Source organism: Mustela putorius, unplaced genomic scaffold (assembly GCF_011764305.1).
Source record: "Mustela putorius furo isolate JIRA1106 unplaced genomic scaffold, ASM1176430v1.1 tig00003863_pilon_pilon_pilon, whole genome shotgun sequence".
In the NCBI taxonomy this organism is placed as follows: Eukaryota; Metazoa; Chordata; class Mammalia; order Carnivora; family Mustelidae; genus Mustela; species Mustela putorius.
This window is the reverse complement of record NW_025422015.1, coordinates 17,503,233-17,520,948: the sequence shown is the minus strand read 5'-3', so window position 1 is coordinate 17,520,948 and position 17,716 is coordinate 17,503,233. Positions and strand designations below refer to the sequence as shown.

At 39.7% G+C, this 17,716-nt stretch overlaps 1 protein-coding gene across 2 annotated transcripts in view; it reads right to left on the bottom strand.

Annotated features, from left to right (window-relative positions):
* Nucleotides 1–17,716, bottom strand: part of MAP3K5 (mitogen-activated protein kinase kinase kinase 5) — a 199,889-nt gene that overhangs the window by 139,687 nt on the left and 42,486 nt on the right. For both annotated transcript variants that reach the window (XM_004740273.3, XM_045066319.1), the window contains exon 2: nt 450–589. In XM_004740273.3, the coding sequence (XP_004740330.1) occupies nt 450–589 (140 nt within the window). The remainder of the gene's footprint in view (nt 1–449; nt 590–17,716) is intronic.

The window sequence follows — 17,716 nt, the reverse complement described above, 5'->3', positions numbered from 1 at the left end:
CAAGAGGATGGCAGTTTTCTGGTGATAATCAGTGAGAGAAGGTCTTTTTAGAGTCCTTCTAGTAGGAGGAGGATTTCCAGTTGAAGACAGGTGTGCCCAATGAAAAACCCCCAACGGTGATACAGCTCAGGGCCTGACCATGCTTATGCAACTTCCAGGTCTTTCTCTGGCACGCAGTGGGCACGGACAACTTCTAGTAATGCAGTTTCCTCAACATCAACTCAAACTCCAGCTCAGAACTCAACACCAAGATTCTCCTACCTGTGTATCATCAAATTTCTACATTGAATTCTAGATAAATGTCATGAGGAATTGCATAACTATTGGACTAGCAAAAACAAGCTTTCGCATATGTAAGCTGCTTCCATTGCCTTGGTTATCATAGGGACAGAGAGGTATCGCTAGGACCCTGGTGCTCTGAGTGAATACTTAGCAAACAGGTCAGGTACCTTCAGGGACTGCAGAGAGTCTGAGTTGTTATCACAGTAGAGGATGATGTTGTTGGCCATGCTGAAGCTTTCTCTCACTCCAAGGTGGTAAAACAAGGACGGCTGTCGGAAGGCATCACTCATCTCGACCACCGCGATATCTGCAAACAGAGAACAAAGCCCCCCCCAGGAGATGACACCTGAATAATGCCCAGTAAGCACATTTTGGTTTCAACGACTGAGTATTCAAAGAGGAAATGAGGAAAGGATAGGGATTTTCCCTCCTTGCTTACCCCTGAATTTTGAATTTGTGGCTCTACCCAGACGGAAGTGGTTTTTAGAAAATGCAGCAAACCTGCATCTTTTTTTTGAACATTTCTTTTCTTTTTAAATTTATTTACTTGACAGACAGAGATCACAAGTAGGCAGAGGGGGTGGGGGAAGCAGGCTCCCCGCTGAGCAGAGAGCCCTATGCTGGGCTCAATCCCAGGACCCCGGGATCATGACCTGAGCCAAAGGCAGAGGATTTAACCCACTGAGCCACCCAGGCACCCCCATTGTATTTTTTTTTTTTTTAAACACGAAGGTGATCCTGTAATTACTGGAAACTGAGCAAAATCTACAATGGTGGGATGCTGGGGCTAATGCTCTCTGTTGAATTTCAACATTAAAATAATTTCCAGAAGAAGATCCATTTATTGCAATAAGCAGTAAATGTAAAATGAGATTTAAGAAAGCAAGCAGGGGAGCATCTGGATGGCTCAGTCAGTTAAATGGCTGATTCTTGGTTTCAGCTTAGGTCATGATCTCAGGGCCAAGTGACAGAGCCTCACAGCCAGTTCCACACTCTGTGTGGAGTCTCCTGAAGATTTGCTCCCTCTGCCTCTGCCCTTCCTCCCCCAATTAAATAATTTTTTTTAAAAGGAAATAGGTAAGATTATAAATTAATCCAGAGCTGTATTTTATTTTTAAGATTTTATTTATTTGTCAGAGAGAGAGAGAGCAAGCGGACAAGCAGGCAGAGTGGCAGGCAGAGGTGGAGAGAGAAGCAGGCTCCCTGCTGAGCAAGGAGCCAGATGTGGGACTCCATCCCAGGACCCTGGGATCATGACCTGAGCTGAAGGCAGCAGCTTAACCGACTGAGCCACCCAGGCGTCCCCAGAGCTGTTACTTTATAACTAATTAATTATCATTATTAATATATAGCAAGTCCCTAGCAAATGTACTCGAGAAAGAAAGAAAGCAAAAGTATAGAAAATTATGACTGAGAAGGAAAATACAAACACAGATAAAAATTCTACCAAAGCTCAGAGATTACTATACCAAGGTAGTATAAACCTGATAGCAATATCTGATACTAATGTCAAAAGAATGAAATATAGGTTAGTCTCAAACTCACTTTATACAGGGACAAAAATATGAAAGAAAAATGGGGAAAAAATGCACCAAACATTATACGATAAGAAAACTAGATCATGGGCTTAAAATTTATTTTGGGAATGCAGGGATATCTCAATGGGGAAAAAAAAAATTCATCTGCATCTCCACAGATGCCCCAAGTGCTTTAATTAAGATTCAAAATGCATTTCTTATTAAAAATAACAGCAAAACAAAAATAGAAGAACACTCTTTTAACATGAAAAATAATATATATATTCTGGGGCACCTGGGTAGCTCACTGAGTTGAGCATCTGACTCCTGATTACGGGTTCAGGTCATGATCTCAGGGTTATGAGATCCAGGCCCACACCAGGCTCTAGGCTGGGTGTGGAGCCTGCTTGGGATTTTCTCTCTCTCTCTCCCTCAGCCCCTACACACCCTGCTCTCAGTCTCCCTCTCTAAAAAAATTATATATGCACAGCAACTACCAACTTTGTGTTTATAAGTATTCTGTAAAAATCAGGAAAAAGACAAAACAGTCAATTATTCCTACTACTAGTTGGCTTTCTGAAAATCCCAGCTAATGTCACAAAGTAAGGAGATGTAATACTTTAAAATAAAACACACAATTATCATTACTTGCAGATGTTTTGGTTGTCAACAAAGAAAACCCAGTAGAATCAACTAAATAACTATTATAAGCAATAATATAATTTAATAAGTTGTTGAGATGCAAAATCATTATGAAAACCAAGAGCTCCCTTTGTAATCATAGTATCTAGAAAATATGATGGCAAAACAATTCCAAATCACAATTACGATGAAAATGTTGACATACCTTACCACAAATTTAACAGATGATAATTTGTTAAACATATTTGCAATGTTTGACAGATGAAAGGTTAATATCACTATAAATTACCTCTTATCGGTCAGTTTAGAGCAAAGAAGCAGCCATAAAGACATTACAATAGAAAATTAGGCTATGGGCACGGGCGGGCAAATTCACAAGAGAATAACTAAAATGATAAATAAATACACAAAGAAATCTACACCTTACTATGAACAAATGCACGTTAAGCAAACTCTAAAGTGCCAATTTTCTTGTCTAACAAGTAGTCAAAAAAAATTAAAGAATTCCCAGTGGAGATGCAGAGAAATGACATTCTGACAACCCAAGGAGAATTTTAAACTTCCCAGGAGACCTCAGTAATCCTTAAAGCTATGTACACTTTTTGGCCCAATAGCTCTAACTCCCAAGAATTTACCCTGAGAAAATCCCCATAAATGTGTTAGGTTTACTTGTAAGTATGTCGAATGAAATATATTTTTTACAACAAAAACGGAAAATACCTAAATATCCATTAACAGGAAAATGGTTAGATAGGTAGGTAGCCAGATAGGTACAGAGGTACATAGATAGATTCAAATAGTGGTTTTGTTTTGTTTTTGTTTTTAGATTTCATTTATTTATTTGACAGAGAGAGAGAGATCACAAGCAGGCAGGCAGAGAGACAGGGGGAAGCATCTCCCTGCCAAGCAGAGAGCCCGATGCAGGGCTTGATCCCATGACTCTGAGATCATCATAACCTGAGCCAAAGGCAGAGGCTTAACCCTCTGAGCCATGCAGGCACCCCCAAATAGTGGTTTATTATGTATAATTGAGAACCAAATTGTTGAGTCACTATATTGAAACTAATATAACACTATAAGTTAACTATCTGGAATTAAAATAATTTTAAAAAGAAAACTATATTGTAGAAGAATATTTAGCAATGGAGATAAACTCAAGGTATATTAAGTAAAAAAAATTAAGATATAATACATTATAATGTATATATTCTATGTGAATATACATATGTGTATTTAGAAATTTTATTTTTTAAAGATTTTATTTATTTATTTGACAGAGAGAGATTACAAGTAGGCAGAGAGGCAGGCAGAGCGAGAGCAGGAAGCAGGCTCCCCACTGAGTGGAGAGCCTGGTGTGGGGCTCGATCCCAGGACCCTGAGACCATGACCTGAGGCGAAAGCAGAGGCTTAACTCACAGAGCCACCCAGGCTCCCTGTGTATTTAGAAATTTAAAAATTCTTCAAAGTTCTACACCGAAATGTAAACCATGATAATAGCTATGTAATGGGATTGTGCATTTTTTTCTTTATTCCTTCTATATTATTTTTAACAATTTCTCTTACGAACATTGATTACTTTTGTAATTTAGGAACCCACCAAAATAAAAGAAAAACAACACTTAAAACCCAAGTGGATATAAAACCAAACAGCAGCACAAAAAAAAAAAAAAATAACGCAGACTCTCGAGAAACTGTTTGGGGCAGTTGGCCTTGTCTAGTGAATGTGAGATTAGAATTCACATTCTGTGAAAGAGAACTAGATCAGATCAAATGGAGGCTGAAGACACAGAGACTTTAGTGAGGTTACGAAAGAGGCAGCCAAGTCAAAGGAGCTTCAAAAGATATTTTTCCAAGGCTAAAAGGACTTACGGGCTTTCTAAAGGGTTTTCTTTTGGGGTCCTTAACATTTCTACACCAAAAACCAACACATGAGAAAATGAGTCATCCCATTCCACCTACACACCCCATCTGCCTCCTGCGCCCACTGTTTCCTCTTCCCACAGATGCCAGCCACTCGCCATCAGTCACAGAGCTTGAAAATCACGAGAGAGCGTAAAATGGGGCTGAAAGAAACCAAACCAAACAGTAGCTGACAAGAAATAAATGAGAGCCACACAAAGGAAAATACTAGTGAAGTTGAAGTTGTCACAAGAAGAGGGGAAATGGGTGATTTCGAGAGAATGGGCTCCTGGGATTTGATGTTAAAATTAATAAAGGCACTAGAGAATGCACTCAGATTAAGAGAGAAACTAGACATTCAAAATAAATGGTACAGGCAAAATAAGGTATAGTCCTCAGGTCTGAATGACTGGGCAGGAACAGGTCCGTTTCGGGATGCTATCTAGAACATTAAAAATGCTTGTTTGTATAATTTTAAAATACTGAATATGATACAATAACTCAGAAAAAGACTGACTTTTTTTCTACTTCAGGTTCAGGTGACTGATGGGTTCTGATAGATGTATATTCTTTTCTAAATGTATTTTTTAATATCCATGGAGTAAAATGTACTTTTCTATCTCTCTGATGAAGTGATCAAAGTCTATGCCCCATTTCTTAAATTGTTGAATCTATTTTCTTATTGTCGAGGTTTGTGGGTGCTTTACATTATCTAGATATTTTTCCTTGGTCAAATAAGGGGACTTGCAAATACTTTCTCTGGGTTTGTGACCTGTCTTTCAAAACTGCTAACAGATATTTAGAAGAGCAGAAATTTCTAACTTTAAGTCCAAAGCATCAGTTTTTTTCTTTTGTGATTGTGGTTTAAGTGCAGTATCTTAAAAAAAATCTTTGCCTAATCCAGGTCACGAAAGTTTTCTCTCTAGAGAAAGTTTTCTCTAGAAGTTTTGTAGTTTACATTTTACATTTTGGTCTATGATCCATGTTAAAATAATTTTTGTAAATGATGTGGGGTGTGGGTCAAGGTTCATATTTGTTGTAAAGACTTACCTTTCTCTGTAGATTGCTTCTGCTTCTTCATCAAACACCAATTAGCTACATTTATATGGGTCTGTTGTTGGGTGATTCTGTTCCATTGATCTATGTGTCTATCTCTTGCCAACACTACACTGTTTTGATAATTGTGGATTTATAGTAGGTATTAAAATTAAGCCCTGCAAGTCTTCCAACTCGATTCTGCTATTTTCAAAAGTGTTTAGTTTTATTTGATTTCCTGTGTAAATTTTAGAATCATTGTGATTAGAGCTATCAGTTGATAGCTATAAAAAAATCTTCTAGGGATTTTGACTGATATTGTATATTAAATGTATAGATCATTTGGGGGAGAACTAACATCTTCATGGATTGCGTCTTTCTATCCATGAAAATAGTATATCTCTCCATTTATTTAGGTCTTCTTTGATTCTTTCCTATTTTATAATTTTCAATACACAGTTTCTGCATGTATTTTGCTAGATTTACACCTAAATGTTTCATTTGTTTTTGATGTTATTATAGATGGAATCCTTTCAAATTTCAAATCCCAGTTGTTCATTGTTAGTATGTAAAAATACAGTTGATTTTTATATATTGATTTTCTGTCCTGAGACTTTGCTAAGCTCACTTATTTGTTCCAGACCTTATTTTTTTTATTTGAACATGTCTGGAATTTTCTACATGAACAATCATGTCATTTGAAACTAGAAATGGTTTTATTTTTTTTCCTTTCTAATCTGCATGTCTTCTATGGTTTGGGGTTTTTGTTGTTGTGTGTCTTGTTTAACCTGGATATAATGGCTGGGGCTTCCAGTAACACAGCATTTTTAAAATAGGAATACTTCATTATTTAACAAAAATATCATCTTATCATGTTTACCTCCTGACTCTGATGACTATCTTCTCAAAAATAGTAAAACAAACAGGTGAAAATTATCTTCCTTGTGAAACGATATTAAATCATGTCTAAAATGAAAAAAAAAAAGGATGCAATTATAAACACCTGATATTCCACAATTCTTGAAACTCATTCATATGGGTTACCATTTATCCACTTTATTTCACAAACATGTATTTAATAATTACCATGTGCCAGGAACTGTATGCTTATCAAATATTAACTCGATCTTCATAATACTCCTTTGTGGTAGGTAATATTACTATTTCAGGACACAGAGGCAGAGAATTTATAAATAATTGGTCCAAAATCAGCTAGGAAGTGGTGGTACCACTTCTATCCTTTGAGGGATCTGACCCCAAGCAATCTAGCTGGAGATCCATACTCTTAAATCTTTACTGAGCCACACCCTATATTTACAGGATATAGAGGTTCTCAAGATCACAACATAAATTTGGAGGTACAAAAAAGATTTGGGGACCAAAGCATATATTTCTGTTATGTATTTTGTGACCAAATGAACTTAATAATTTTCTGATTGAGTTTTTATGGTAATATTGTGAGTAAAACAGCTATAATTAACAAACTGAAGACTAAGTCTGTTTAAAAATATACAGAAAGGTACAAAAATCTCTTCCATTTTTTACCCGAGGTATTGTTTCTTTCCTTTCTTCCAAATGGGTTAATGTTAAATGGAGCACAAAATTAGGTTTACCAAGGGTTTATAAAAGCATAACAAATTTTTAGGGCAATAACATAAAACTGTTGTGCCTAATTACATTTTGGACATTAAATGGCAGTGGTTCATGGTCTGTTTTTCTTTTTTTATCTCATTTTTCCTTTATAATACTGTATCTATTAGTTAAATATCTCACATGAGCTTCTGTTGCTTGTAAAAAGTAGAGTTAAAGCAGAACATTAATGTTCAGTTACTTTTTATCTATTCAGTGTTTTCCTTAGGCATTAGATCAACTGATGACAAGAGCCCAGTAGTGATTTGGACTGTACTATAGTCTACAAAGCATTCCCAAACTCCATTGTCAACTTCCCAAGTTTTACATAGGTATATGTGTGTGTATATATATGTATGTATATACATATACATACATACATACATGTACTTCCCAAGTTATCACACAGAACTAGCCATTCAGTCATGATAGGTTAATCCCCCAGGATGACCCCACCAGTACCAATTTAATTCTACAAATGTCCTGACCACTTATTATATAAAAAGTTTTGTTATTTGCTGTTATGAAAGTTAAAAGAAAAAATTAACTGGATGTGGTTTTTGCTATCTCTTGTGGGACAGAATCACGAGTTGGCAGATACTGACATAGGGCAGAATGTGGCCAACACTGGGGACATACAGAGGGTGACACTCAAGGACCAGGGAGGCCAAGCCTGGTGGAAGGGATGATGGAAGCCAACATTAAAGAGGCATAATCAGGCTATGAAGCTGGAATGGAACACCTCAAATTGGAGCTGGGGGAAATTGGAAGGGGAGGTGAACCATGAGAGAGTATGGACTCTGAAAAACAATCTGAGGAGTTTGAAGCAGCAGGGGGTGGGAGGCTGGGGGAACCAGGTGGTGGGTATTGGAGAGGGCACTGGATTGCATGGAGCACTGGGTGTGGTGCAAAAACAAGGAATACTGTTGTGCTGAAAAAAAAAAAAAAAAAAGCACTGCATATCAAAGGCACCATAGGAAAAGGAAAGAGTCAAGATGCCTAGGGCTTGGTCAGAGCAATGGAGGAAACTCAGTAGGGAACTGAGTCAGTGTCCAGGGTATTCTGAACTGGTAAACCAACAGAGATCCCCTCAAGAACAGATACTAACCCCCAAATGCTTATCCCATCTTAGATTCTTAAGGGAAGTGTATCTTGACTTTTATTGATTTTTCTTTTTTCTTTAAGATTCTTTATTTACTAGAGAAGGAGAGAGAGAATGAGCAGGGGGGAGAGCAGAGGGAGAAGCAGACTCTCCACTGGGCAGGGAGCCTGATGCGGCACTCGATTCCAGGACCCTCAGATCATGACCTAAGCCAAGGGCAGATGCTTAACTGACTGAGCAACCCAGGTGCCCCTCCATTGATTCTTCTATATTATGAATAAATAAGGGCTAATTACAATGAATCTACTGTATGCAAATTACTAAAAAGTTATTCATGACCTAGTGCCCTGGTAGAGTTCCCTAGAGACTCAGTGTCGGTTTACTAAAATTTGGCAGATATACAATGTTGGGAAATTGCAAACCTCCTATTACAGAGGTAAAACTGTTGTGATTTTCATGAAGGACAGGAGAATTATCTACCATCTCTGCTGTCTCAAATTAATCATGGTTTAGCAATTCCTGCTGTGAATTACTACTCCTGTAGCTTCATCAGTATTTTATTTCCCTGTACATTATTTAGTTAACCCTATCATGTATAATGATACATATTTGTGTCAACAATAAATATTTTGGTCCATAAATACATGTATGCATAATGATTCAAACATGATTCATTCTTATATTGCTAAAACAAATGTATACATAATGTCCCCACCCCAGCCTAATTTGCTTGTTTAATTTGCTTGTAATGCTCTATTACACAGAGGTGTTGTTGTTTTTTTTTTTTAATCTAGAAAGTGAGGACTGGGAGGTAGGTGATCAGAGGTGATCAACCTCCAGAAGTTGGCTTTTAAAAATGTTGAGAGCCGTGGCTCCTATAAAAGGAAGAGGGGAAGAAGAAGGAGAAGCCCAGAGAAAGAAAGAAGAAAGAGACAAAGGGAAAGAAAAATGGGGAAGAGGGGGAAGGAGAGAAGGAAGGAGCAAAACCAAACAAGATTGGTATTATAAGAATGGAAGTCCCCTTGCCCAGACAATAGCCACAAGAATCCAGTTCTTGATGCTCCAGCTTTAGAGAACGTGAGGGGCAAATTAGCACATATCCATAGAAGGCACCCATCCCAGAGTGGCAGGACCCAGAACCAGAGCTCTCTGCCAGGAAGAGATGCAGCCTCAGGAAAGCACACCACAGAGGTGAAAAGCTAGAAAGAGAACATCTCCAGGGGCCTTGAGAGGAGTGATGAACATGCAAATGGCAGACAAGCTGTTTCATGATTTCCAGTGCTCGAATCCTAATTAAGGTTCTGAATGGATGACCTTGGACAAGATCTTAAGTTCACTGAACTATGGTTTCCTCAGCTGTGAATGGAGACTAAGAACAGGTATTCACTGTACAAAGCTGTTGTTAGGATTACATGTGCACTAGGCACAGCAAACTCTCAATATATGGCTATTATAAGGAGCTATTATAAGAAATATTAATTGGGGGAGGCACCTGGGTGTCTCAGACAATAAAGCATCTGGGTTTAGCTCAGGTCATGATCCCAGAGTCCTGGGATCAAACCCCATGTCAAGCTCCCCGCTAGCGGGAAATCTCCTTATCTCTCGGCCCTTCTCTCTGCTCACGCTCACACACACATTCTCTTTCAAATAAATGAAGAAAGAAATGTTAATAGGAAGCCCTTTGAACAATTTAACATAAAAATGTTATTGAAGACAGTGTTAAAATATAATATTCCCAGTGAAGCCTTATATGAATAATTACTCATAGAAATGAGTTTGAAGGGGCGCCTGGGTGGCTTAGTGGGTTAAAGCCTCTGCCTTCGGCTCAGGTCATGATCCCAGGGTCCTGGGATCAAGCCCCCATCAGGCTTTCTGCTCAGCAGGGAGCCTGCTTCCCCCCCCATCTCTACCTGCCTCTGCCTACTTGTGATCTCTCTGTCAAATCAATAAATAAAATCTTTAAAAAAAAAAAAAAGAAATGAGTTTGAAGTCCAATTATGAAAACACACAAAGCCCACATAAAGAATTTTGACTTGATTCTATAATCAGTAGTGATCCATCCATATCTATGAGTTTTGAGAAGGGGTATGGCAGGATCAAATTTATGGAAGATAAATCTAGATTTTGTGGACGGACTGACAGATTAAACAGACTGGAAGCTGGGAGATCAGTGAGGAGTCCTTTAAAGGAGAGGGTGCCCCTAAACTAATACAGAGAATACATGGCAAGGAGTTCAAGAGGCTTTAGGGATTTGGTGGATGCAGGATAAAGAAAAAATTAAAGGTGATTTCAAACTTGAATGGTTAACATTTATGGCTTGCCATTAACCCAAGTGACACAAGAAAAAAAATCTTTTTTGGTAGGAACTTGAGATTGGATTGAGACACATTAAACCTGTGTGTGTATGCATGTGTATCTAACTGACAGCTGTTATTTTGAATCTCAGCAGAGATCAGAATCAGAGTTAAGAGTCATGATGACGTAACAGTTGAAGTAGCATGTGTAGATGAGATTGACAACGCAGACAATATAGAGACAAATGAAAAGACATCTATGATTCAGGAAATCCCTTCCTCATCATATACCCAACAGAAACACAGTTCATCAAAATACATGTAATAAATGTTCATAACAGTACTGTTTGCAAACCTTCAATAGTAGAAGAAATAAAGTATGCTATACAGAGATAATGGATGCCATACAGCAGTGAGAATTAAAAATCTGACTACCTGTGGCAACATGAATGAATCTCACAGACTGTTAAAAGAGCCCGAATAAAAAAGAGTAGATACCTTATGATTCTGTTTACATGGGGTTCAAAAATTTGGTATTAAAAGTCAAAATAGCAGACACTTTGGTGGAGCACAATGGCTGAAAGGGGACTTGGGGAGTTCTTATGGAGAGCTGGTAAGGTTCTGCCTCTTGATCTGGGTGCTGGCGATTCAGGCATGCTCACTTTGTGAAAATCAATGTATCTCTGGTTAATAATTTTGCCAAGAGTGTTAAAAGAGGGCTGTATTTAGTTTCCTGTAGACACTATAACAAAGTCCCATAAACCTGGTCCCTGAAACAACACAAAGTTCCTCTGTCAGACTTTCAGAGGCTCCATGGCATCTCCAAATCAAAGGGTCAGCAGGGCCAGGGCTGTGCTACCTCTTGGGGCATTCCTTGGCTTGTGTGTATACATGTGGTCTACAACTGCCCCTACCTCTCTCTTAGAAAGACCCTTCTGATGGCAGAGAGGACCTACTCCAGTAATTCAAGATCACCCAATTATCAAGACTCTTAATTTAATCATGTCTGCAAAGACTCTTTTTCCAAATACGGTTGCATTCCCCCATCTCAGGGTTTTGGCATAGACACTGGAGCCTAGGGGTAAGCATTTCTCAGCCTACCACGAGGGTTTAGAAGGTGAGTACAGCAGAACTAAAAGGGTTGAATTTGAGGTGAGGGAATGGAGATTAAGTAGCATAGACAAGTCTCCAAAAGAGGAAGAGAATGGAAGAAGATTAACATTTACTAAGATCCACAGTAGATATTTTTACATTCAATATGGAAACCAAGAGGTCAGACAATACTTTAATACTTTAATTGCCAGGTGGAGGATCTGAACATTAGTAGAAAGAGAAGATTTTAAAGGGGGGGTGGGTAGGTGATTAATAGAAACAATCTCTATATTCTCAGATAAGATAGAAAGATTTAAGTTGGGGAGAAAATTCAGTCTTGGAAAAAAGAAGGGATCCTTGAAGGGCAAGAAGAAGGGAGCTAATGAAAGGCAAAGGCAAAGAAATAATGAAGTAAAAGGAAGAATGATGAGATTCTTTCATTTAGGTAGTGACTCCATGCAATAGAGCTGGGGTACAGGTTGCCAACAGAAAGCAAAGCCCAGCCCAGGAAATAGCAGGGATGAGCCCGCATCCTGTGTCCTGTGGACATCACCAGAAACACACCTGAAGGTAGCACCATCTCTCCTCTGGGAGGTTGTGGTCCCTTTTCTTTTCTCTTTTCTTTTTTTTTTCTTTTCTTTTCTTTATTATGTTCAATTAGCCAACATCATCAGTTTTGATGTAGTGATGTGATGAGCACTGGGTGTTATATGCAACTAATGAACCATTCCTTTTTTTTTTAAAGGAATTAATGTCAACATGTCTATTGCTTGCTATAGTATCAACGCTAACTACTACAGCCAACAGAAGCAAGATGTGAGCCAAGCCCTAAAAGAACCAAAACTCTATTTCCCCCCCTTACTTCTTTAGGCCTAAGATGAAAATAAAGGAGCATGTGACGAAAAGAGAGAAGACAGAATAGATTTCGGTTTTCTTCTTCTTACTGGCCATAGATGGGTCTTAACCAGATATTAAAATTTCGGTATCACCAATGAATATTCTTGGCCACAAGGAAGACTGGGGTAATAAAGGATCCTTCTGTCCTATTCTTAAAGAATACCCAGCACTCAGCACTTTGATGGTGTTTTACGAAGTATTTTTAAGAGAGCCCTGTAAAAATGCTCTAATTAGATGCAGTCTTCGAGTGAATCCTTCCTATCAACACACAAGGAAAGCAGATAAATCACAATTTAGGTCTTAGGTGCACAGCAAGTGTTTCATAAAGGGATCCTTCCTCGGCTGTGGGCAACCCAGTCTTCAACATCATTTTGCTTATTAAATAGATAGAAGCAGGCCCTAAATCAAAGAGTGTTATTCCCTTTCCAAGTTAAAATAGGGCCCAGATTCTACCTTAAGAATTTATTTTTTTAACGTAAGGTCAATAACACTAGACCTGGTCACTGATCTGTAAAGAGTAGGGAATATAAGAAAAAGGGTAAGTCAAACTTAACTCTCAGGTTATTATGTGACAGGACCACGCTGCCCATTATATGCCAAAATAGGATACGAAGTGGCTTTGATGGTAAAAATTTCTTTATCCCCACTAAAAACTATTTTTGTCTCTGAAATTATTACATTTCCTAAAGGTATACTGGGTTGAAGAGTCTATAATCATAAATTTAGATCTGTATAAGCTCATTTTATGTAACAAATTTCAGTTCTTAACTAATCAATCTATTTTCTCAGATGCTGAGAAAGCTATTCCTGAAATTTGGGACAGGCTCTTTTAGACTTTAATATAGCTTTTACTGTGGTTAAGGATAAATGCCATTTCAGGGGAGAAGCATCTCTCAATCAGCAAAGCAGTTTTCATTCTTGCCTCAGTGAAATTCCCAAGCACACAGCATAGCCCTTTGTACCAGAATCTTGCACAAGAGTCCCCCTTGCCAACTGGACCCAATAACCTGCCTCTTTTAATTGGCACTTGTGTTAAGTTGTGTCAGGTTGTATATGGTTGCAAGAGTTGATTTGTGGTAATTTTTGAAGAGAATCTGACTGTGTTTCACAGATGTGCTTCCTGAGTGACCTATTATTCCTAATTGTTTTATACATTTACAACTTTTCCACAAAGAGACAGCAGAGAGTAGCCAGGGAACACTAGAAACATGATCTGACCATGTTCTCTGGCAAAAATGGCCATAAACCGTGGCAATTTTATTCATGTCTGAGGTTGTTCGGAGATTTTTTGCATTCTAGGGAAAGAGTTACAGTGTATGTGTTATATCTACATAAACAATAGGAGTTACTAAAATAGTGTGGCACAGGGATACAGTCAACACAATTCGAATTACGAAGAAGTCTACAGGAAAGATAATCAGATTTCCTCACAAAACCGCCGGGAATGGGAGAGCAAAAAAGAAGGAGAAAAGAGATAGTAAAGACTTTAGGAACACTGTCAGTGACCACGTATATACCTTATTTGGGTTCTGACTAAAACAAACTTAAAAAAACCCACAACATTCATGAGAATATTTGACAACTGACAAGATTTTTGATGATATGAAAGAAATTACTTGAAGTGTGTGATAAGAGACTGTGGCAGGAACCCTTATGGTTTAGAAAGTTAAAAATGAACCATCAGGTGCCTGGGTGGTTTGGTAGGTTAAGCGTCTGCCTTTGGCTCAGGTCATGATCCCAGAGTCCTGGGACTGAGCCCATCTGCTTCTGCCTGCCCCCTGTTCAAGATCTCTCATTTTCTATCTCTCAAATAAATAAATAAAATCTTTTTAAAAAATAAATAAAAATTAACAAGTGAATTCTTCATACGGTGCCCCACAAAACATTCATTCTTTATCAAAGAGTGTTACTCCTCATGTTAATAGGCAATTTACTTGCAAGCAATAAACACTGAACTTGTTCCTGCTGCAGGAATAATATAGGTAGTAAAATGAAAGAAACCCGGCTTGCACACTACTTGATAGGCCAAAATAGTTACTCACCCTAGTGAGCAGGCCAGTTTGAAAAGGTTTTTTTTTTTCTTGCGTTGATGGCTGTCAGCCCCAATACTGAAAAACCCAACAGGATCTAAGAAGCTTGGGTGAGTGCCCGGGAGCTGCGCTGTGCTCCTGGGTTCTCAGGGTCAGCAGGCCCAGGCATCTGAGTCAGAATGTTCTGCTTTCCCGACCTTTGTACTCCCTCAAAGTTATGTTCAACACTTAAACAATCAGCATCTAGTCAAAATGTGTTCAGATTCCTACAACTTCTTTGAAGGGGATCTGTGATGCTGTTTGCACACCAGATGTGTAAATCATTCTCTGCCGGGAATGATTTCCCTACACGGCTTACATGTTGACATGGCCTTGGAGTTCAACAATTCATTTTGGGGGTTTTTAAAGCTTCCTTCTTGAGGATGACCTACTGGAGTTAGAACAATTCATTGTTAAAGGAGCTTTTAATTGCTGACTTGGGTGGCTGACCTTAACTGACTATAATGGAATAGTCTGGATCCCTTTTTTTTAAGGGAAGTTAAGGTTTGTTTAAGTGTGACAGATTCATGTGATTATAAAAAACATCACTTAAAACAGGAGCTGGCAGTACACCTCAAAGGACAGTCACATGGAGATGAAGATGGGGAAGAATAGACCCCCCTCGGCAGCCCTCCAATGGCAAAAATGGGACAATTCTGGTCCACAGACACAGCAACAGACCAGAGAGGAATGGATGTGGCGGAGCCCCTCCCCCCCAAACTCCCCACGAAGTTATGGCCTCCTTAGAGCCTTTCAACAGCTTCTCATCACACCACACTGGAGGCTTGGGTTTCTTAACCTTGCTTCAATCCCAGCCATCAGGCATTCTGGAAATGCTTCCTTGGCTCTCACATTTGTTTAGCAAGCATTTATTATCTGTTCCACACAGGGTACTGTGAATGGGTCAAAGAAATAATCACCAACCCCATGATGAGCTTATAATCTCTAAGTGCCTGTGAGCTGCAGAAGTCCAAGGTCAAATGAAATATATGTACATCTTTGACAGGGGCACAGAACCAGGAGTTATTAATTCCAATGGGGGTCTCAGAGAAGGCCCTGCAGCAACAACAGTTTCAAAGGAAGCCTTCAGAAAGGCTATCTTACTGGTCACAGACAGGGAAGGAAGGGCATTTCTGGCTGCCCGACACTGCATAATAGAGGAGTTTCTCTCCACCAGAAAAACTGTTCCACCACCTAAGATTGGACATGTGTATAGTCTCCCTGCGAGTGAGGAAAGGCTTATCACTCTGTCTATCCAGGCTTCCTGCAGGAAGCCTACAAGTAGTGAAACAAATTGCACAATCATTTCTTTGGAATGCTTTTCAGTAAAAAACATTTTTCTTACTAGGAAGGGAGATATTTCATTTTGCTTGTGCTTTCACACATTCTAAATTGTATTACTAAACACACCCCCTTCCCTCAGGTACCACCGGGCTGCCCCGTTACTATCTCCCCTAATCCTGGGTCCCAGGGGAGTTTTACACATCCCTTCCCTAGCTCCTCTCCCAAGCCCACAGCTAAGGATATGTCGGTCTGTTCACCAGAAGCCAGGAGGTGCTTAATAGCTGAACAGAAGACCCTGCTGAGGAGGCATTTGAGAGTAAGAAGACAGCTTTTAATTCATGTTGCTGAAGCAGGAGAGACAAAAAGGAAAATCAAACCTCCAGGAGAGATGACAAAATCCAGGGCATCTGGACAGGGACAGTGAGAACGGATTGTTGGTGGGGCCTCCCTGGCAAAGTGATGGGCTCTGAGGGAGGCACACAGATAAAGGGAGATCGAGATAAATGTGGCCCATCCGTAGTCAGTACTGACCAGCACTACAAATAGCTGGGTATTCCTCGGCTGGTTATATTTCGGTGTGGCTGCCTGAAGTAGGCTGCCCAGGTCTGCATTTCAGCTGTGCAGCAAGCATTCCTGGGAGCCCAGGGCCTGAAACCCCCCACTCCAAGCCCATTTCTGTCAAATGACAATAATAATAGACACTGTCACATAAAGTATTGAACAACGAGCACTTAATAAATATTAGCCATCATTACAGAGTGGACTGTGGACTAGAAGTTACCCTCACACCTTATTCCCACCACAAAGAACTGTCAATAATTTAGAGGTAGGTTTCTGTTCTTTTCTGGTTTAGTAACCAGGAGACAATGAAATCCATACAATTCATACAATCCATACAATTCACTCTTCTCAACAGACCCTCCTGCTGCTTTGACAAAATCTCTAGCTGAAGAGCATCTTTGAGAGAAGGCTTAGGCCACACAGAAACAACCCATATCTAGAGTTACTCTTTTGGAGTCTACAAGGGACAGATCAGAGTTACCTACAAGCCCCTCTCTCGGAAGGTGCTAGAATAGCCAGCTCAACATATGCCCTGGATGGCGTCCAACAGTCCTAGAGTCTGCCTACCGTCCATCCCACTGTCATTTCTGATAGAGACCCCTTCACCCTGTCATCGTGAGCAACAGGAAGGGCAGTCTTCTGTCACCTTCCATGGGGCAGTGGCAGCAAGGGGACTGCAGCTGCCAAAAATCTCAGTAAGAATCCCCCTCCGCTGCTCGGCCCTGGGACTCTCACCAGATGAAGACCTCAGCCCTCGGCATTCCCCAGATTGCTTTCTGATAGATACAGAGCTCCTTTTTCCAAGTATCCCAGGCCAAGGCGATGAGGGACATTTTACAAATGGCATGGGGTAGACTCTAACCCCTTGCTCCTCCCAGTAAAATGCATTTCATTTTTGCTGGGAGTTTTCACCATTTCCCACAGTCATTTTCTGTGTGCACATGTGTGTGCGTGTAAGCATTTCCCTCTTTTTACCTGGCCCCTCCTTTACCTTCAATCCTGGTTTCCCTTTTTTGGAATCTACATCTTCCTCCAAGGGCTTATGTTTGTCCTCTGTGTTTCTGCTGTTTACTCACCATTTCTGACTGAAAATACCCATGCCAGGGTCAAGTTTCTTTCAGACATCAACTAGCCAGAGCTGGTTTTGCAGGAGACCATGTGACTCCTGGGTCTTAGACTAAAAGTCCCAAATACTCTTTGGGAACTGGTTGAAACCAGGCAGCCAAATCTAAAGATTATTCTCCCCAGCCACTGCTTCTCCCATGTGTTTTTTGTTTTTTTGTTTTTTGTTTTAGGAGATTGAGGAGCGTCTCTGGCTCAGTGGGTTAAGCATTTGTCTTCGGCTCAGGTCATGATCCAGAGTCCTGGGTCTCCCAGCATAACAGGAAGTTTGCTTCTCCCTCTCCACCAACT